The sequence below is a fragment of the Sebastes fasciatus genome, chromosome 6, assembly GCF_043250625.1.
Source record: "Sebastes fasciatus isolate fSebFas1 chromosome 6, fSebFas1.pri, whole genome shotgun sequence".
NCBI classification, from domain to species: domain Eukaryota; kingdom Metazoa; phylum Chordata; class Actinopteri; order Perciformes; family Sebastidae; genus Sebastes; species Sebastes fasciatus.
This window is the reverse complement of record NC_133800.1, coordinates 3,541,115-3,563,575: the sequence shown is the minus strand read 5'-3', so window position 1 is coordinate 3,563,575 and position 22,461 is coordinate 3,541,115. Positions and strand designations below refer to the sequence as shown.

At 41.0% G+C, this 22,461-nt stretch overlaps 1 protein-coding gene across 3 annotated transcripts in view; it reads left to right on the top strand.

Moving 5' to 3' along the window:
* Window positions 1-22,461, top strand: part of LOC141768803 (voltage-dependent N-type calcium channel subunit alpha-1B-like) — a 211,022-nt gene that overhangs the window by 115,655 nt on the left and 72,906 nt on the right. For 2 of the 3 annotated variants that reach the window (XM_074637175.1, XM_074637174.1), the window contains exons 18-25: window positions 3,657-3,722; window positions 6,889-6,924; window positions 7,788-8,582; window positions 9,886-10,067; window positions 11,272-11,392; window positions 11,920-12,049; window positions 13,429-13,488; window positions 14,797-14,903. In XM_074637175.1, the coding sequence (XP_074493276.1) occupies window positions 3,657-3,722; window positions 6,889-6,924; window positions 7,788-8,582; window positions 9,886-10,067; window positions 11,272-11,392; window positions 11,920-12,049; window positions 13,429-13,488; window positions 14,797-14,903 (1,497 nt within the window). The remainder of the gene's footprint in view (window positions 1-3,656; window positions 3,723-6,888; window positions 6,925-7,787; window positions 8,583-9,885; window positions 10,068-11,271; window positions 11,393-11,919; window positions 12,050-13,428; window positions 13,489-14,796; window positions 14,904-22,461) is intronic. The other variant, XM_074637176.1, reaches the window with a different exon arrangement.

Below are 22,461 nucleotides of genomic sequence, written 5' to 3'. Positions count from 1 at the left end.
TTATTGTAATCATATCGGGCAATCGCGCACCATCAATGTACATCCACTAAAAGTGCTTGTTTTTGCCACTGACAGACTCAGATTGGTATTATAAGTGTCTAACAACATTATTGAAAGGACCCTACAGAGAAATGAAACATTCTTCTCATCTTTCGATCTGTTTGTTATTATGTGTCTTGCTTGGAGAAGTCTCGTTCTGAAATCTAGTGTTGGAACCACATTGTTGAAATCTTTCTAAATATTCAGCCATGGTATTGAAAATCTTTTAGATAACACTAAGCTACGCTTTCTGTACTCCAATACAACATCCTTACGATTCACTTACAATTTCACCACTGGCAAAAAGTCACATGACACAATAAAAAACAGAAAGTGAAATGTCAGAAAAATGACATTTCACTTTCAAAATTAGCAGCTGCCTTCTACAGCATTCTCCCTCAATACTGGACACAAAATCATGGGGAAGTAGAGTCCAGGTTGAAAAATACCAGTTACCCTTTAAGGCTCATTTGTATGCATAAAGTTTGTGTAACAAAAACATAAGAGTGCAGCTCTGGATACATAAATAACTTTATTGGTGGCATTGATCCTCAGCGACTAGCGTCAGAAAGACTTATTAAACACATGGTAGCTACCCTATGTGGCACAGCCGCATGGCAAACACAATACACACCTTTAATCTTGAGGTGCTGGCTCATACACACAATGGACATGCAGAGTTAAAGTACATTTTAATTTATCAGCATTTCAGGATGCTTCAAAATAGATCCTGACAAAATGATTTATAATCATTTCTAAATGTATTAGTAAGTGTGCGACTTTGTTTTCGTAGACTCTGAAGGAGGGACATTTGGTCTAAAGACGATTAATTAATGGCAGAGACCTTAACTTCTTTCATTCTGGTCTTTAAAGTTGCACTAATCAATATTTTTATATAAACAATCCAATGACTGTGTGTAATGTAAAATGAGTCATTCATAGTTAGGGATGCACCGATTTTGGATATTGGATATCAGGTCGATACTGACTCAAATAGCTGTATCGGGTATTGGTGACAATGGGGCCAATTTATTCAATTCAAGTCTATGTTTCTATACAACTGTATATACATTATATACGGAAATTTTAATTCATGCTTAAGTTTTGACCAAGTTGCATTAAAAAGGTTAACACTTGTTAATTCTGACATTTTTTTACCAAGTTACTGTTGTATGATTTATTATTTTATTAATAAATACCAATTTAGTTAATTTACATCTATGTATTCATTTGATACATTTTGTTTTGCAAAGGTATGAAAGCAATGTTTAAGTCAGGCCTGATGTTGCCTTACACATAAAAGAATGATTCCAGTCACTTCCACACAGTGAGGCATACAGCTGATTAATTAAACACGGATCGGTACTCGGCATCGGCCGATACCCAAAGTCCAGGTATTGGTATCGGTAACAGTATCGGTATCGGTATTGGTATCAGGACTGAAGAAGTCGGATCGGTGCATCCCTGCATAGTATACTTACTTGTGGTTTCACTGTCCGTAACTCAACTCAGCATGAGCAGAGCTTTCATTGTCAAATATAACAAGTTGAAAAACCCACCTCTCGAGCTGAAGATCGGCTGCCATCTTGGATTTGAAGGTCAAAAATAGGTCATCAATTTTGAATTCCTCGACCCAAAAAGCCCCAGAAACCACGTACTGTTCAGCATTGTAGGCCAAAACATTGAAAAGATAATTTCCAACATGGCCGATGGTAGCCATTTTGGATTTGGGGCTTTCACAAAGTTAGCGCGAGGGGCATGGGGACTAAATCAGTTTTTTCAAATCCACTGAGAAACAAACCTCCGCTTTTCATGGTCACGGAATTGATGGGGATGACCCAACTAATCAGCCCTATAGAGCTTTTAAGCATCTTTTAGAATATTGGACCTTTATACTGGAGACAAACCTCATTCCAAATCAATACTAATGTTGTACCATATTTGCTGAATGTGTAAATAGGTAACTGCTACTATGTTCACAATAACAATTTTATAAGATAATAATTAGGGCTGTTAATCGATTAAACTAGTTAATCGCTATTAATCGTAAATTAATTGCCCTTGTTTTATCTGTTCAAAATATTCCTTAAAGGGAGATTTGTCAAGTATTTAAAACTCTTATCAACATGGGAGTGGGCAAATATGCTGCTTTATGCAAATATATGTTTATATTTATTATTGAAAATCAATTAACAACTTAAAACAATGACAAATATTGTCCAGAAACCCTCACAGGTACTGCATTTAGCATAAAACAATATGCTCAAATCATAACATGGCAAACTGCAGCCCAACAGACAACAACAGCTGTCAGTGTGTCAGTGTGCTGACTTGACTATGACTTGCCAAAAACTGCATGTGATTATCATAAAGTGGGCATGTCTGTAAAGGGGAGACTCGTGGGTACCCATAGAACCTATTTTCATCAACATAACTTGAGGTCAGAGGTCAAGGGACCTTTTTGAAAATGGCCATGCCAGTTTTTCCTCTCCAAAATTTAGCCTAAGTTTGGAGCGTTATTTAGCCTACTTTGTGACAAGCTAGTATGACATTGTTGGATTACCTTGTTACCAATAGATTCCTTAGGTTTTCTAGTTTCATATGATACCAGTCTCTTCACTTTAGCTTTAAAACAAAGCCCACTACAACCTAAAAATCCCAAGTTGCATTAATGCATTAAAGAAATTAGTGGTATATACTATATATACAATATATACATATATCAGCGTTGTGGTTTTGGCTTGTTAAACTGCCTACAAGTGGCCAACAACAATATTAATGCAAGTTGTTCATCCAGGTCTGTTTTTGTTTACCTAATGCGAGAGCTACTAGATAACTGGGTTGGATTATAGACCGTTTTAGTGTCAGTGGAAGTTGTGGCCCATTTAAACCACAACTGAGACCAGTTGCATTTCAAGTGGGGCCAGTTAAACGAACTCTAATCTAAAAATTGTCTTACACACAGAAACACGACTATATAGTAAAACTATAAAGTGATCACACCAAGTTTTAATCGAAGCATGCCAAGCTCATCTGATTTCTCATGAGCAGACTCGACCATATCCATGGATTTGACATGATTGCCCCTGGCAGCACAATATACTTTGCGTCACCACGCAAACATTACTAGCTGCTTCAATCCAGCTGCAACATTACTGGGTTTTTGGGACTGACCTTAATATTTAGCCAAATATTTTTCAGCTTCGCCCATGACATTATTGTTGTATCCAGAGCAGCTCTTCCGCTAGAAATATCCATCAAATTCAATTAGCTTTTTGCATCACTAGTTAAAGTGAAATATTGCTTGTTTATAGATTTCAGTATAACCCCACTCTCATATCTGGGATTTAATGGTGCTTCTCTTGCTCATTTTAACATAACAACTGAATAAACTGTCACTTTGGCAGTTCCCTGATGATCCACTTGCGTGACATTTCTCTTTCTGGTTGAGTCTCAGTCTTGTGTTCCTGAGCTTTGGCTGCCCATCGCATTGAAATGTGATGGGAGACTAAAGGACACAGAGAAGACCGAGAAATGTGGAAAGGTGTCTAGCTGTTTCTCTGACTTCATCCTATATGATGTTCCCTCTCCCCCATTTTTGTTTTGTGCATGTGCAGTTTTCTAACACGCAGTCGAGGTAACGCGCACTCTAGCAGCTCATCCATCTGCAGCGTTAACTCACTGTGAGTTATTACCTCTCTGTTACAATTTTTAAATCCTCCCATTGCCCTTCTCTCACCTGTCTAACCCTGTCTTCTTCCGGTGTCATCATGTCATTTTTCTGTGTGAATTGTTCAAAACAACATGACAGCTCCTCTGTGATCACACCTTCTGATAGAGCTGCGTGAGTGTTTCAATATTCCCATACCTGTGTTCTGTTTTTATTGTTTCCCTGTGATCGACAAGTGTCACGAGTGTCTGTGTTAGTGATCATGGTATCTGACCAACATCCTTCTGTCTGGGAATTATTTTTTATTTATTTTTCAATTACTGCACCTCTTCTTCTGTAGATTTTAAGATAGTACATATCATCGTTCATGTATGTGTTCATTATATATATTTTCAGCTGTGATTCATCTTCCCAAGCTGGTTGTAAATGTATATTGTACTGTATGTTATTACTGCCGTGTTAGCTTTAGGCTTAGATATAGAATAGGAGTAGAACGGACATTGAACTGTTTTCCGTGGTAATTAGGCTAGTACAAAAGAAAATGGCGATGGTTAGTTGTTATGGGAACAATATTTGTCAGACGTAAAGTGTGATCGCAGCTCCGGCGATGGATGGCTAGCTAGTTAGCTAGGTAGCTTGCCCTTATACGAAGCAGGTGGGAGTGAGGCGAAAGGGACTGTTAGATCCAGCGCTGCTCCTTGCCGCCACTGTTTGGCTCATTTTCTGTAACCAGTGTAGCATTAAAGCTCAGAGGATGACATATTGTATTGGTTGTAGGCCTACCAGGAAGTTAGCATCGCCCTTGGTTCCCTCGACAAAAAGCCAATGGGATTTTTCCATTAGGTTTTGGATTATTGCAGAAGTCAGCTCTGTGGCAAACCAACATTTATGATCCTTACACGTTTTTGTTCAGCCAGATAATCTTCACAAATGAACACCACTTTATGATTTTGAAGCGTGAATGCAATCGCCAGAAGTAAAAGACTAACTTTAAGCTATAAACAAACTACACCACGGCCGCATGAACGCGAGGCAGACAAGTCAGCGTGATGACGTTTAGTAGTCTCGTTTTAAGCTCCACTGGTTGCAGAAAATGGGTCAAACAAAGTTGACACTTATCTGACTTCAAAAAATTACTTTCTACTCCCTGCTCGTTTTGGCGTTGCTGCAAAACCTCTCCTCAGTGAGTTAGTTGGTGCCTTTGTGCCGTTAGTTGGTTTAGTTTATGCGGCAGTTTGCCCTCTACGACGGTGGCAATGGCAACGGTACACATGTCCGTTCTACTCCTATTCTATATCTATTGCTTTAGGCTTGTGTTATGCAGACGAAGAACATGACTGCTCAGTAGAAACATAGACAGATGCTGGGTGACTTAGTAGTTGGACACAGCAGTTGTTGAGTTACTAGCAACAAAAACACTAAAATATGCTTTACAAACTTAATAAACATGAAAGATAAGTAGAAAGCTGTTGAGTATATTGATTACCCAGATACAATAAACAGTACTGGATACTTTACATTTTACCTCACTGCATCCAAAATTGTTACAGCGCCTGTAATAAGTGATTTTAAGACGGCCTACTAAAAGTGGCTGCTACAATTGTTGTAATATACAGGCTTTATTGCAAGTGAGCAAGGTCTCAGATCAGATCACACATCATCACTCTCTACTTATAAAGCATTGGGGCACGTTGTTGTCATTTCATTTGTAGAAATCTAATTTGGAATAAATAACAAATTCTGTAGCTCAAACAACTGAGATGGACAGATTGGGTAGATAGATGCTGTGAAGTGCAGATTTCAGTAGCAGGTACATACAATGTCACCTGTAAATAGGTGAATGGCCACACACTGTTTCTTTAGTTACACGTAGTGAGATATATAAAGACATGCTATGAAAAACAACTTCAGGTTACTTGAATAACACCCATTCTCTGCAACGCACCAGTGCGATGTTCCACTATGCAACCCGGTATCACGCCAAAGCGTGTATTAGACCCGCCTGTCCTCGTAAATTGCGTGTCACTGTCACGTTTTGCCTCGCCGAGGCGTGAATATTACACGCTTTAATTAAGTACGTAAGCTAAGTTCAATACGTACAAAAAACAACGTAACATAAGTACGGAAAACACTTCACAAACGTCACTAAAAAAACACATCAACAAAACACCGGTCTCGAACACCGGTCCTGTATTTGTTGGACCCATCCTCCTCCCCTACCACCCACCATAAGCAGTCTTTTTCACTTTTTATTCTACGTCACTAGCTCTGAGCGTAGCATATTTACGCGGATGCATTACATTGCAGTCAGTACAGACTGCATGGCGTAAAAATGACACGCCTAAAGCAAGAACGCCATTCTTATTAGATGCTTTTGCCTTGCGCATTACTGGAGGGCGGAGGAACTGTTAGATCCAGCGCTGCCGCAGGCCACCAGCCAACTCATTTTATGTAACCAGTGTAGCATATAAAGCATGGCGGAATTACCAATCTAGCTAACTGTTGCTAATCCCACCCTGCTTAATGCTCCACTGGGTGGCTAGTAAGCTAGCTAGCTTGCAAATTCCCCCATGCTTTTATGCTACTGTACACTGGTTACAGAAAATGATCTGCAAAAAAATATTGCGTCATTGATACGCCTTTTCATGCGAACGTGAATTAGCAATCTGGCTAACTAGCCAGCTGTCTGCTAGTTAGCTAAGTCCAGCCCGGTTAATGCTCCACTGGTTGGTTGGCTAGTTAGCTAGATAGCTTGCGAATTCCACCATGCTTTTATTTATTGCTACACTGGTTACAGAAAATGAGCTGGAAAATGATTGTGTCATTCATCATCCGCCGTTTCGTGCGACGGGGCTGCACTATGCGTAGCAGTGAAACATTGAAACAAAGAGCTATGAAAGAGAACTATCAGGCAAGCCAAACATTCCACAGCTCTTGAACAGTGTAGCAGCACAAGTGTGTATTCAGTATCTTTGTCCCCATTATTTCCCTGCTTCTTCTGAGCAAAAACAATTTCTTTTGTGTTTTTGTATCATTTTGCATCTGTACTGTACATGTTTCTCCCCTTGTCAGTTTTCTGAAGCTTATTTGCCCCCTCTGTGCTTTTTGTCCGTAACCTGTTTCTGTCCCTTTGAAGCTCCTTCTCTCCCTGTTTGTTGCTCCCTTTTTGTTTTTCGTAGGAGTTATGTCTGCACCCCAGTCCATCAATACCTGAGGTAAACCCAACCGCCCGCTAGCGAGGTGGTCCATGATGATGCTTAAAAACATTCTTTATCATGATCTCATTAGTTACATTCATGAAAGCAAGACCACGTGAATAAAACAGACTCTGCCCTGCTTTATTGCCATGCACACCATGTTACGGGCTTTTCCGTTCATTCAGTGAGTCCAGTCCCATATTGTCCATCCAAAAGAGTATTTAGCAGTTTGCCTTACATATGTAGAAGGTGAGTATGAAGAATGCTACTGTAGGGAAAGTGGGATTAAGTTATTTTCTGTTCCTAATCTGTGTAGTGAACAGATTGACTTCTCTCACAAAGAAGTGGCATTGTAAGATGTAACTTCCCACTGTGAAGAGATGGCACTGTTTTAATTCACACAGTATCAGAGGTGCATGCATTCAGCCATTTCAAAGTGCTGTATTGACACAGACATTGATAAAAAGTAGCATGTCAAAGCATGGTAACGTGGCCATGCTTGGCCTTTGTTCAGACATATCCATGGACGGGCTCTCTCCACGGTAGACTGGACCCAGTGTTGAAAGTTCCATTGCACCTTGGTCATACTGTAAACCATTCAGCATGTAGGGACTGTGTGCCATCCTGAGGTGTAAAATGAAATACTGCTGGTGTTTTGTGCCATGAAGTATAAAGTACATACATACTGAATGTGTCACGCCTCAAATAAAACCATGCCTGCCAGTGTGTATCCATTGGAAATGCTTATACCCTTTGTAGAAACGACAAACTGTTGTGACAAAATGGTGGCGCTGACATCAAAGTGCAGAAAATGATTTCCGTAGAATTTGATATCAATCTCAGTGGTTTTGATTGGTCTGGTTCTTCTGCCCCTCCCCCAGTAAGGAGCAGCAGAAGTCGATGAAGACGATGTCAGTGTGGGAGCAGAAGGCCAACCAGCTGAGGAGGCAGAACCAGGTGAGCTGCGAGGCCCTCTACAGTGAGCTGGATCTTGAGGAGCGTCTCCGCATGTCCTCGGCCCTCAACATCCGGCCCGACATGAAGACCCACCTCGACCGGCCGCTGGTTGTCGAGCCTCACGACGGGCCTTTGGTGGCCGGCCACCAGCACCACCATCACAAGCCCGGCATGCCGGAGGAGGCAGAGACTGCCACTGACCCTCCTCCTCCTCCTGTACCTCACCAGCCTCGGCGCCACCACCGCCACAGAGACAGGGACAGGACCAGAACTAGAGAGGAGACGAATGATAACAGTGGCAACAGTAAGGACGGGGGCCACCACGTCCATCACAGCCGCTCCAAAGACCACGACGGCAGCCGGGACAAAGAGGAGAAGAGCGAGAGGTCTCGCAGCCGAGAGGGAGGCAGGAGACATCACCATCAGAGCTCGGTGGACGACAGCGGAGGCGGAGGAGTCACGAGCGAGAGAGAGCATCGGCATCATCATTCACACCGGCAGTCCCGAGGGGGTAATGGGACAGTGAACAGTGGAGGGAGGGGAGAGCACAGATCCCGCCGCAAGGATGGACATTCGTCTAACAGGGATGGGGATAGGCATTCCAGAGGAGACAGTGGTGCCAATGGAGAGAGGAGGAAACATCGGACTCATGGATCCAGGGGTCAGTCCACAGTGGAAGGAGAGGAGTCCAACGAGAGAGAGAAGACCCACAGTCACAGGTCAAAATCTAAACTATTGCATGGTCGACTTTACTTTATTTTAATTGTAGCCCTACAATTTGGTGGAGGCAGAGAGTAATTAGGTAAGTCAACATAAATGTGAGTAACTCATCAAATTTAGTACCTGGTTGCACATTCTTTGTAGTCAGTTGCCAGGTTTCCATCCAAATATATCGCAAGTTTTAACCAAATTTTCAGAACATTTCGCTGCGTTTCAGTACTTTGGACGGCACCGCATCTACACACACAGCAAACAGCGCAGCCCATTATTCTGAAACAACAGCTGAGCGATAGTCATGTATTTCGGCAAATCATTTTGTTGTTTTTACTATTTTTCTATAAATAAATAAATAAAGCTTAAACAGAGGGGGATCAATGAGCAAAAACAATGATAACATGATTCAACGATCAGTCGACAATAAGGCAAGACTTGACCAATCAGACTCCCTACAACCCACTGACATCAGCAGGCACTTGGTATCTCACGTTTTCTCTTCAGTCTGATCTCATGCAGTGAAACACAAGCTCAGTTATGCTAATAAAGTCTCACTCTCTCTAGGCTTGATGCCGTCTATGCTTGTGATACGATCATCGTTACACATCTCAACAAGCAGAAATGAGCTTACTGTTCAACTCCAATTAGATGAATGAACTTTAATGAAATTAACTCATCAGTAATCACATCCTGGCACATAAAGAAAACATCCTGCTACATGTCTACAACTTCACATAAGGCAGTGTACTCCTTGTAATGTGTAATACGTGTGTGTCCAATGAAAAGAAAGAGAGAAATTATGTTATATACTGCTATTTATAAGCTATATGTTTTATCGTTGTCATATATTTAGCCGTATAGTTTGGTTTCAGTGAATGTAGCAAACTGGAACTGGATCAGAAACCCCCTCTCAAAAGCCACAGTGGAATTGGAACACTGTCCTTTAAGTTTAAAGTCAGCACTGACACTTCATAGTCACTGTTTGACTGGGGAACAGAGCCAAAACAACGAAAGCACCTCACTTTCCTGATCCTTTTGGAGTACAATTGCCTTTTGGAAGGGAAAAATTGCACTGAAAGCGATCATCGAAGAACATCAGTGACCATGCAGTATTACACTAAATGGTGTTTCTACTACTCTGATCCATCAGCCTTTGTTAAGTCTAATGAAAGGCCACTGGCAGTGGTGGTAAGGAACACAATCATGGTTAACCCACCCCCCACCTCCCCCCAGGCCATCAGTGTGAGATATTATTTGATAAAATACAATATATTAATATCCAAGATGCTATCTCTGTTCTTGGGACAGGTGTGGCGACTCAGAAGGGGAGTCCCTCGCCATCTCCCCCCAGCAGGGCTCTGGGGGGGCCAACTGGCCTCCTGACCGACCGGAGGACTCAGACAACCAGAGGAACGTCAGAAGAACTGGCCAAAGCTCGATCCCTCCTGTGACTATCACCTCCCCACCTGGAGACACCACCCTCATACAAAGTCAGTACCTACTGAGGCCTACAGGACGCACACAGAATTTGATGTGCATGGCAGCCATAACATTTTGAAACCATTCACAGTATGCTGAGTACAGAGGAGATATCATGTACTGTGAAGAAAGCAGAGTGTCTGCAGTGTGTGTCACACCGGAGGAGTAGATGGGCCACGGCTCCAGCGTTTTGAATTTGAACTGCTGTAGGCTACCCATTTTAAAACGCTGACTGTCAGTGCTACGTGTTGTTCTTTTAAATCATTTCATAATCAATCATATCATATCGTTATCGTTAGCATTTTAGCACTTCCTGTTCCCCCGTCTGGAAGTCAATGGGTTCTTTTAATGGGTTTTTATTTAGATGCCTGAAATAAGGTCTGTGGTTAACAAAAGAGATTTCAACATTTTGTCAAATATAAAATACGTCAGTAAATATCCCACTTGTGAACTTTGAAGATTTTATGTGTCTTAAAAAAGGCGATTGCTAACAAGTGGCTAAATGAGACTACAAAACGTCATCACGCCGACACGTCTGCCTTTACAGCCTCGTTGTTTATACTCGCGTTCATGCGACCACGGTGTAGTTCGTTTATAGCCTACCGTTAGCTTTTTACTTCTGGTGATTGCATTCACACTTCAAAAATCATAAAAAGTGGTGTTCGCTTGTGGAGATTATCTTGTTGAACAAAACGTGTAAGTATCATAAGCGTGTGTTTGCCAAAGAACTTATTTTCTGCAGTAATCCAAAACCAGATGGAGAAATCCTGTTGGCTTTTTGTCAAGGGAATGCTAACTTCCTATTTGGCCTACAAACATTTATAAATAAAAAAGAATGTCTCAAATCCATGAATGGTGAGCTGGAACAACAAGAAGAATCAAGAGTCCACCCAAAAAGACGTTCATAGCGATCACAGATGGTTCAACAGCGGCTGAGACTTTTTGTGAGATTGTATCAAGTACTTCCAACCAATAGCTGTTTAAACAGGGACGTGATCAAAACATATGACGGTTGGTAGCTGGAGATTCTTTAATTGTAAGAAGAGATCACATTTATTCTCCAATGGTGTTCTGAGGACAATAAATTAGATGTGCTGATTGTTTGGGGTTGTGATTCAGTAAATGACCTACTGGATTTGGTGGTTTAGAGAGAATCAAATGTGATGTCATGACCCTTGCTTGCATTGCTGTAATCACACTATCTTATCTTCCCAGTGAACAGTATTGACTGTGAGACAATGCCCATGAATGAGAAGACCCTGGGGGATCTCAGTCAGTGTGGACCCAAACCCATCCTGCCTTACAGTTCTATGTTCATCTTTGGACAGACCAATCCGTGAGTCAACTCAACCTCCTTTGTCCACTTCTGTAGGACCATGCTTTCGAAATTAGACTATGGAGAGAGATCTGAGCATTATGCTCTTTATGACGGCTTTCGCTACATTTCTGCAACATCTCCTGCCCTTTTGCTACTCCCGATATGTAATATTTGGATTCCCTGACTGCTTTCTGTGTGGACTGGTCCTCAGTTTATCTCACACAGTATTTTGAATCTTAAGCGTCCTGTGCATTGGGACATTGGCAACTGCAATTGTGAACTGCACCTCTCATGTGTACTATGAATAACCACAGGTATTTGGTGTCATTATAAAATTTAAGCTTTGTCTTTACGAAACATTTTCCCTGAAGAAGGTCAGGGCTTTATTTCGATCCTTGCTGTAGACTTATGTGTGTTTTAGCGAATAAATAGTGAGGAGATAGTAGCTGCTGCCACAGCCTAATCTCTGTTATCTCTGTGTCCACTGCTTGCTGTTTGTCTCCCTCTCTCTGTCTGTCTCTGCCTCTTTCTCTCTCTCTCCTCAGGGTGAGGCGGTTATGTCACTACATTGTGACTCTGCGTTATTTTGAGATGTCCATCCTGGTTGTCATTGCTATGAGCAGTATTGCTTTGGCAGCAGAGGACCCTGTCTGGACAAACGCCCCTCGCAACCAGGTGAGACACACAGTGTACATGAACTTCACACATAAACACATGCACAAATACATTATAATATCAACTACAAAAGTGTTTTATCCTGATTTTCATTTATTGACAGTATAGAGTTTGGCCTGCCAGTTAAGGAAGTTAATTAAAGTAATGAAAACATAGATACTACAGTATATCTTCCCTCAGTAAATAATGACTCTGATGTTCAATGCTAACACATTAACATGCAGTGCCTAAAACAGGCAATACAAACCTACACTCTTAATAAATAAAGGAATAAGGGTTCCAAACTGGTTCTTCCAGAAGGGCTGAGGTTCAACCAAGAACCATTTGCTTCTGAAGAACCCTTTTTTGAATAAAGGTTTTTTCAAGGGTTCTTTGTAAGACTAAGGGCTGCATTAAGAACCCTTTTTGGAAGAGAGGGTTCTTCAGGGATTGTTGAAAGCATGGGTGTTAAAGGGGGAACGCTCACAACCCAGCCCACACCCCTCCAAAAGCTGTGATGGTGAACCATGATTGTTGTGGGTTGCGCTGCACCACATAAGCCCTGGCTCTTTAAAGGCCCGGACAAACAAAGCCGACATTAAAGAACTAGCGGCAATGAAGGCCGACTGTTGTGTCGCCTCACGTTACCTTCGTCTTAGCCGACAAGTTGCATTTGAACAAACCGCAAAGACTACAGCCGACGGCCAGCTAGCACGTACGTTCTGCGCCTGCGTGAGAGGAAATAACTCTCAACACCTGCAGGCGGCGGTAGTCTGTATTCCTCATTCAAAACCGACCGAGGACTGCAGATATACGAGCTGTTGTTAAGATACGTACATGAAACAAAGCAGCGTTTGCTGACCATTTTCACACCGCTCTCACTCACCACTTAGCTTCATTCCAGATGGCCACGTCGCTGTGAGCAGCGTGCTGATATTTGTGCTGAAACCAGTGGCGAGCGCAGTGAAGACCGTGTCCTGTGAGAAAGGCCCTTTAGAGTTCTAGATGAAACCTTTGGAATATAAAAGGTGTCCTTGTTAGCACCCTGAGAAGGTGGAAAAGTTCTGGATAGAACCTCCAGAGAGGGTTCTGGGGGAAACCATTACACCATAGAAGGGCTCTCTGTAGAACCTTTTACAGATGGTTCTAGGTATTTATGTTGGGTTTTAGGTAGAACCCTCTGAAAGGGGTTCCAGGTGGAACCTTTATAAAAGGTTCTACCAAGAACCACAAGGGGTTCTCCTATGAGGACAAGCCGAAGGATCCTCTATGGTTCTAAGAGTGTACAGACTGATATGATAAACATGATTAGTACACACACAGCATTATTTGCCATAATCCCAGAATAGGTTTCTCCATCTGTCGTCATTCTCAGCACTGACTGAGTCTCTCTCTTGCAGGTGCTCAAATATCTGGACTACGCCTTCACTGGTGTTTTCACGTTTGAAATGGTGATCAAGGTGAGCATGTAGATAAATACACATTCAAAACACTGATAACCTCATGACGTCATTGTCTTTCACTGCACTGTTCTTCCTCAGTTAAACTGTGACTATGTATTTGACTATAATTCATCAGAATTAAGTTGCAGACCGATCACAATTTCGACTGAAAGTACTAAAGTGATGAATGTGTAAAGGACATTGAGACTATCAGTGCCAGGATCTCACCTCATTGTGACCGTTGTGGTGTACTCAGGATATCAGGCTGCCTTAATCTACCTTTTTATTTATAATCCACTTTATTTTCAGATAAATCAATGTCTTTTAAGGCCTTTGCACACCCAGTCTGTATTGTGCGTTTTTTAAATTATTTTCTTCGTTGCGAAAATTTGCAATACGAGACAAAACTGAATTAATAACGTGGGTGCTGTGCAACGGATAACGCTAGTCCCAAACGGGGCTAATCGATGAATGACATTAGCAAGAAGCTATCGTTTAGCTGCCTCGAGCACAATCACTACTGTCTTATCTTCATTGTACATCCTTTGTTTTGTGACCATCCCTGATTCTAAGCTGTTCTGCAATCACCTGAAATCTAACAAACTATCTTTAAATTCAGCATCTCTGTATTCTGTTATTTCTTAACCATAAAGTGCTTTGTGCTGGGAACATGGATGTATAAAGGGAACTGGATACAGCGTTTGAAGCGCCATTCACATGAATGGAGGAAGGAAAAAAATAATAACATAATTCAAATCAGTAAAATGTAATAGATATGAAATAAAATAAAACAGCATAAAGTTAAAAAACAAACAAACTGGACAGAAATAAAATAAAACTCACCTAAACCGTCGTCGTTACTCTTTTCAACAATCACCAAGTGAGCTTTGGTCCAACTCGACTGTAATTTCACCGAGTTTAATGTGAAAAAACGGCGAATTTACAGTTGCCCCAATCCCACCCACCCCCCGCTCTTTCTCTGTCTCTCTCTCTGAAGGAAAGAGGAGGGGTCATGCGTCATCAATGCGTGATCAGTTACACTGCGCATGTGTTATACCCAGAGGTTAATGTTCTGGCTGATCGGAATCCTTAAAAAAACTCCTGAATCCAGCCACCAAAATGTAGTGGGTTGTTCATTATTGTGCCACACACCACCCCTCCAAAAAATGTCATTCAAATCCATTATAGACTTTTGGAGTAACCCTGCTAACGGACAAATCAACAAACCAACGCCGGTGAAAACATAACCTCCTTCCTAGGCCTTCGGCCTTTGCGCAGGTAACAATAATACAAAATGAAAAGACATAATGGTGTCTTTTGGTTTAGATGGTGGACCTTGGCCTGTTGCTTCATCCCGGAGCCTACTTCAGAGACCTGTGGAACATTCTGGACTTCATAGTGGTCAGTGGGGCGCTGGTGGCTTTTGCATTTTCGTAAGTTCAATAACTTCCTACCTTTTTGTCATAAAATAAGATGTCTCCAATTTGTGAATAGTTAATCCTGATCATCAGCTTCGATGGTGACTAATGGTGGTGGTTCAATCTGGTGTGTCACTTGTTATATGTGTTTATACCAAACTTCAATTTGAAACAAAGTGTAACGTGGACTGTTGGGGGGCGCAGAAGCCAGTCTTGCAGCATCTGGTCTGCCAAATGTTCACTAGAAGAAAAAGGAATAATGTGTTTAAAGCAGCAGATGATTTAACAGTAGAGGATTGTATTTGGTTAAGATTGTTACAGGGCAAAGCCTGTGCAAAATACAACGATGATTGTCTTGTAGTTCAAGTTCTGTGAACACATGCAAAACCCAACCATTCCTCAGTGGACCCGGTAGTACGTGAACACCAGTGGCGCCGGAATGAGTTTTGAAGTGTGTGTGTGTGTTGGGGGGCATCCAGCTTTGGATGACGCAATACAGTGTTTCCCAATGAGACTTTGGTGGGAGGAACTCGGACTGTCCAGGGGGATCTGGGGGCATGCTCCCATGGAAGAAACATAAACACATTGGTTGTACGGATATGAATGGTGATGACATGTCAAAAAGTCACACCCACAAAGCATGGTACACGAGCGTACATTATGCAAATGTCTTTGTATGGAACCACTTGGACGAAAGTGTAAACCCATGTTACATAGAAGGTCCTGCCTGTGTTCATAGAGCTAGAATTATAGAGCCACGAGAAGGAGCAGAAGTCTAGTTATCTCTCGGAACACTTGAATTACAATACGCTGAAAGGTTATTATTATGAAATTTTTGCCCAATGATGCCAAAAAAAACGTTCTGCCTACTGAAGCTTTAATATTTGACATTTTTATTCTGGGATTAAACAAAGTCATTTTATTTTGTTTCAAATGTGTGTGAATGTGATGAAATAATTTGTGGTTGTTATAAGCTGTAACACTATTTTAGGGGATGAAGGCAGTTGCCTTTACTGCCAGTCACAGCTTTATCCTCTTCGTCTAAGTCTGTGCTAATCACTTTGAAATGTGAACATCAGCACAAACAAGCAGGGAAATTGCAGAACAACACAAATCTTCTAACAGAAGCGGATGAGAGGTGGAACTAGAATCCTGAACAAATCCTGGAAGAGCAAGACGTGTGTGCGTGTGCGTGTGCGTGTGCGTGTGAGTGCGTGCGCAGTGTGTTTATTGACATGTTCCTCTCCTTGTTTCTGTGCTGGGATCGTTTTGAAGGAGCTTCATGGGGTAATGCCTCTTCTACCTCTCTCATCTTGCCTGTCTGTGTCATTACACATGTGTATGTATGTGAGAGAAAACATACATACAAACACCTACATTGCCAAAACAAGTAATTTCCTCCAATATTCAGTCTTACTTCTTGAAATGTATCCAGGCTTTCTTTAAAGACATGTCATAGGATAAGGAATACAACTCAACAATTTGTTAATTAATTAGAGTTAATTAGTTTGGTAGAACCACTCTTCCTAAACTTGCCTGTCTACTGTATGGAATTATATCCTCACCTCAATTCTGAGAGGATAATTGGACGTTTATTTTTGCACACACACACAAGTTAATACTTTGTAGAGAAATTACATGCAAAGAAGAATGTACACAAGCAATTATCCCCTCAAAATATAATTTATGTTCATAATATAATCATTGGGGACTGAGACACAAATATACTATATGTATATTTCCTACATTCCCTGAATTGAACCCTGCCATGTTTTTTCTCAAAACACAACATACAGCTGCATTGAAATTTGGTCTGCAGGCTACTGTCACTGGATTTCGTTCACCATTATGATTATTAGTGCAAAAAGGTGATTGTAACAGCTGAAAATTACAAGATCACCACCAGCTGTTAAGGTGTATTTTTCCTTTAAAAGACTGTAAGACATTCAGTATATGAAGTGAAATTGCTTGTGAGGATGGGTGTTTTTTTGCGATGTGCACTGTTGTGCCATCCCGTCGTCCATCTCAGATCTTCTGACCTTCATGTGCTTGGCTAAAAAGGTCTTTCCTCCATCATGCTCTCCTCTGCTATAGAGGGGCATGTCACATTGCGTGTTCATCATCCTCACCCCCCCCCCCACGGGCCTCTGATGGGAGGTGTTCTCATCAGCACTTTGCCTTGCCACAGCTCTGCTTGGACTGTAATGATGCCATCAATTTCACATTCTCTGTCATTAATTCACCCGAGGCTCGCTAATGCAACCAGCGAGCTGCTGTCGGAGGGGCATGAGTACATCTCGGGGAATATCGATCTTCCGCATTAGATAAACTGTTAGCTATAGCTTTTTAATGGCTGCCCTATGACCGTACTGTCACATCATTTCCATTTACATGCAGTTGTTCTATACTACCCTACTTAACCTTTATCTGTCTGACTCAGTAACATACTGTAAATGGGGATATACAGTATACTGTAGCCTATATATGGTTTGTTCCAAATGTATGCTGAATAGCATTTGTGAATACTTTTTCATCAGTGAAACTCATACTACAGTACTTTTCAGTGACTGACAACCTGTATACTTTGGAGACACAATGTTCAGTATAAGATACATAAATATTATTAAATTATGCTAACTAGCTCAATATCTATTAACCTAGCGCTACTTGCAATGTCAAGAGTTAGCATTAACTAGCTACATTAGTTTGTTGGCTTGCAGGTTACATTTAAAAAAAGCCCCATTCTCAACAGGCAAAAGATCACAGAGGGTGCGCGAGGATTTGTCTATTCTGGACTGTCTGTTTGAAAAATTAGATTTTCACTTGTATAACTCGAATCATAATCGTTGTTGAGTCCAAAACTCAAAAATGTATTGATAAAAGATAGATGGAGTAATTTCTAAAATTCACAAATTGTATTAATTTTACAAAATATTCTACTTTAATGGATATTTGTTGGCATTTAACCTTTCAAACACAGGCTTCACTGCGGTCAAAACATGGTTTCTCACACACTAACGAGTTATGTTCATCAAAGAAAGGTTCAGTTTTTCTTAAATACGAGCAGGGGGGGCTTCAAGGAAAATAGGTCGGGAACCACTGGTTTAGGGTAACGTTAGCAGCTCTGTCTTGCTCAATGTTAGCCGAGATAGCACTAATTTGCCAAATGATTGCCCTGTTACTTCTAATGTTAAAAGTGAAAACACGCTATTTAAATATACAAACGTGTATGTGTATATTTGTCTCAAGGATGTATCATTATCTGGTGAGGCTGCAGATTTTGTTGCATGGGACATGCAGCTTTAATATCATGTATGTAGCATATGTAAGACCCTTTTACAATATCCTGCTTTTAAAACGAGTCAACTCGAAACATTAAAATGTCAGCTGGAAACAGCGACGCATAGAGCCAGCTTTAGCTTAATTAGCAAGCTAGACACAATATTGAATATTTATTTCATAATGTCTGATTTATTCATTATATAGTGAACGCTTTGGATCTCCATAGATAGGACTCTACCTTGTTCTTATGCATAAAGTCCCACATATCTGATGTTTCAGAAGGTTAAGTAAAAACTCAACACAAATTATTTGCAATGGCTATTTTGACAGATAGAAAGTCAGCTGTCATTCACTCACCTTGCATGTCTCCGGAGCTCGTTTTGCCTGCATTCCATTCGGTCGACTGCCTGTGGCAAGGACAACCAATCATAGCATTCCCATCAAAGCTGAATCTGTGAATGTGTCATCTCACCGACCGGAACCACTCAACTGTTGAGCTCAGTCTGCAGCTTTCTGACACATTTCACATTTTGATGCTGCAAACTGCAACACTGCTTCTTAATGTTAGCTTCAGATGCTAGTGATAACCTGGTTTTCAGAGCTGGAGATGATATTTCTATTTGTTTCATTATCATTATTGTTATTTAGAAAATCTCCCGAGAGGCCTGTTTTGTCAGCATTTGCTCTTTTTTTATTTGATGCTTTGGTTGAGACTGAGAAGTTGTAGCAGTGTGCAAATTACAGAACAAGAGCCGAGCAGGGGCCTGTCATAATCACCAACAGCTTTGATTTGTGTGTTACTTCAGCGCCTCCAAAAATAACAGGCACATTCACACCTGCTGAATTGAGTTGAATCCATTGTGGAGTCTATTTTTTACTGGGATTTACCCGCCCAGTTATCTGCTACCAACCAAAATATATATAATCTGTAACAAAGTAGAAACTATGGTGTTGTCATCATATGCTTTATTTTGTTTGTGTGTGTGTGAAGCATCCATAAATGTGATATACCTTGTTTTACCACTGTTTTCCCCCAAGTAGATCGCAACAAGGTGTAACCAGGTGGGGAACCTCCCTATGCCACTCTGACCCCACCCACCCTATACCCATACCTCACCCTTTCCCCCAAATCCAACCCTCTCTAACTACCATTCTTCCTATGCTTAGATCAGCTTCATGTATAAAACAAGTAAACCCATAAATCCAGTGAACCAAATGCCTGTGGAACACAACAGTAACCTTTGTCTGACAGCTTTCAATTGAAAACTGCCTCCGCCTCCCAAAACCACTGATGGTTTCATTCCAAAATGCTATAATACCCTCAAACTTAGTACTTTCTATTTTCTAGGTTATAACTTCAATATACAATAAATATGAGTTCTTTAAATTACCCAGCTAATTATTTGATAATAGTCAATTTCAGTAATAACCAATAATAATCAAAAGGTTGGTGTTAAATAGATATGTAATATATAATATAATAGTATAAACAAATTCTTTATTTTGCATTTTGGAATGAAACCTGTCATTTGGAGGTCTGTGTCTTAGAAAAAAGGTGTTTTTCTTCTTGTGTTGGTCAATCTATTTTTTCTCACAACAGCCACCTCCAGTAAACTTGGGCCGTGTAATGAGGAGTAAGGGTGACCTGTTGCTTTGAGAATATGACTTTCCTTCGGTACTCACTGTGCTGCTACCACGCTTAATCATTAACTATGTGTAGTGGATAGAGACATGTTTAAGACATCCCTTCTCTATTACAAGACCATGAAGATCAGTTTGGTGTTTCTGCGACTTCGGTACAGAAGCCATAAAAGGCAAGCAAGAAAAAAAAGTTAGATCTAAACTGTTTTCTCTCCCGTGTTTATGACTTAAGAACAGGTGAAAAAAAACAATCTTTCTAAGTGACTTTTTTTTTCATCTGTGAAAACAGGTGTAAAACAAATTCAGGCCCATTTTTCTAAGTGTTTGTTGTTGTAATACTTATTTCGACCACCAGAGAGCACCATTACCCCATGTTCTAAATAGGACTAAGCATTCATGTTTTCATTCAGGTGAGTTTTAATGTCTCCATGCACTCTAAACACGAGGTACGTACAGTATATTGTCTGTTAGCAAGTTATGTAACATTACTGTCATGTCTTTCTTTTGGCTAGAAATATATTTTAATCCCCACTAATCTGCCATTAGCGTTAACTATATTGGCCGTTAGTCCGCTAACTAGCGAGTGAAAAACATATTGTTAAACAGTATAGCGTCAGTGACTCTTCGTCAGTCACTAACATCAGTATAGCGTTAGTGACTCTTTGTCAGTCACTAACATCAGTATAGCTATCACCAACAGCAGATAACGCCAATTCAAATTCATTTCTAGCCAAAAGAAAGACATGACAGTAATGTTGCATAGCTTGCTTGCTAACACTTGCTAATTAAAACTCACCTGGAAGAAAACATGAATGCTTAGTCTTATTTAGGACATGGGGTACCGGTGAAATCTGGTGGTCAAACTAATTATTACAACAACAAACCCTTAGAAAAGCTGGCCCGAAATTTTTGTTTTGACCTGTTTTCACACAGATGAAAAAAAGTAACTTAGAAAAATGAGCCTGGATTGTTTTCCCACCTGTTTTTAAATGGAGGCCAAATCTTACTATTTAAAACACTTACTCCGCTACCGTCTCATGCACAGACTCGCAGCATGCATGCGCAAGCATGATACGGCTCCGCGTGTCCTTCCTTCCGTCCGTTCGTCTGTCCTTCCCTCCCGTCCGTTCGCGTGTCACACTTTCGTTTCCGGAGCACAACTCAGACACAATTTAACTTAGGAACTTCAAATTTGGTCTGATGGTTGACAGTGTGGTCTAGTTGTGCCTTTTGGGGGTTAGAAGTCCAGGGTGCCCAAAATTTCAAAAATGTTGGCCAAAAACTGTGATTTTTTTTCAACTCCAGTTTCGTTTCTGGAGTAGAACTCAAAAACGATTTCACTTAGAAACTTCAGATTTGGTATAATGGTTGACAGTGTGGTTTGGTTGTGCCTTTTGGGGGTTAGAGGTCCAGGGTGACCAACACTTTTGAAATTTTGGCCTAACTTTATCCTGAGGAAGATGAGCTAATAACAAGCTACATTGTGCTCAATAGACTGATTCCATTAGTTCCAAAAGGGCAAAACCTTTGGCCCCACTTTGGTAGGGGTCAAGCAGTGAACGGGGGTATGTGAGCCATGCTCACTTTTGCCTTGTGTTTGGGAAGTACTGAGCATACGACTGGATAAACGAGGCCTGGATTATACTGCACAAGTTGTGTGAAAGTTTGTAAACAGATATTTTATATAGCTTTTCTGTTGTTAAACCTGGCCTCCATTTACTTCAATTCATCAAGGGTTTACTTCATTTTGGTCAGTTTTCGGATTCTCTTAAAGTATTGCTGAAAGACGGACTTGAAAAAATCAGAACCCATCCTTTAAATTGTTTTATAATGCAGCTGTCTTGCTGAGTATTACAACCCGTACTCTCCAGGATAAAGAGAGAGCAGAGAGAGAGAGAGAGAGACACTCGGGAGTGTAATGGAGGTAAAAATAGAGCGGTGTTGAGACAGTTGGAAGAGGGATTTGTTTTCAGGGCCAAGAGCTCTGTTCTCGTTCCAGGAAAATGATGAACAGTCATGGCCTCAGCCACATCTGAGCCAGATGTCCTCATTATCATTTGAACCTTCACATCCCTCTGACAGACAGACTTTTGTCATATTTTAGCCCCTGTAATGAGTCCAAACTCACTTTCTCTCTTGCTTCCTCACTATATATATCTGGTGTTGAGGGGTATTCTTTGAAAGCTATCAGAATATCTTATTTGGTTGTTCTCTTAGCCCTCATTGTAACCGTGTGAGTGTCTGGCCTAAAACCCCTCTGGTTCTATGTCACTATGAACGCATGCTAGACTAATGTGCATCAGAGCATGGAATTTGTTGCATGTGGTTGTGATTGGAGTAAAGGGATCTCAGAAGGGGACATGGAAAGACAAAAGCTACATCGTCATACCAGATGGATGCCATGCTGTTTGTCGCCCCATTGCTAATTGCAGTGGTTCTCAACGTGGAGTCCAGGGTTCTTTGGGGGCTTCTGGAGAGCCTGTGGCATTTGGAACTGTTCAGCATTATTCATTTCAGAAAATATCCTATTAGGATACATTAAAGTGTAGCCACTGAAGTCAAAGGTTTCGCTTTTACCACCATTATCTTCCAGCAACATTTACAATCACTCATTGAAGTTCAGGCCAAGCGCAATTAACTACAGAATGGT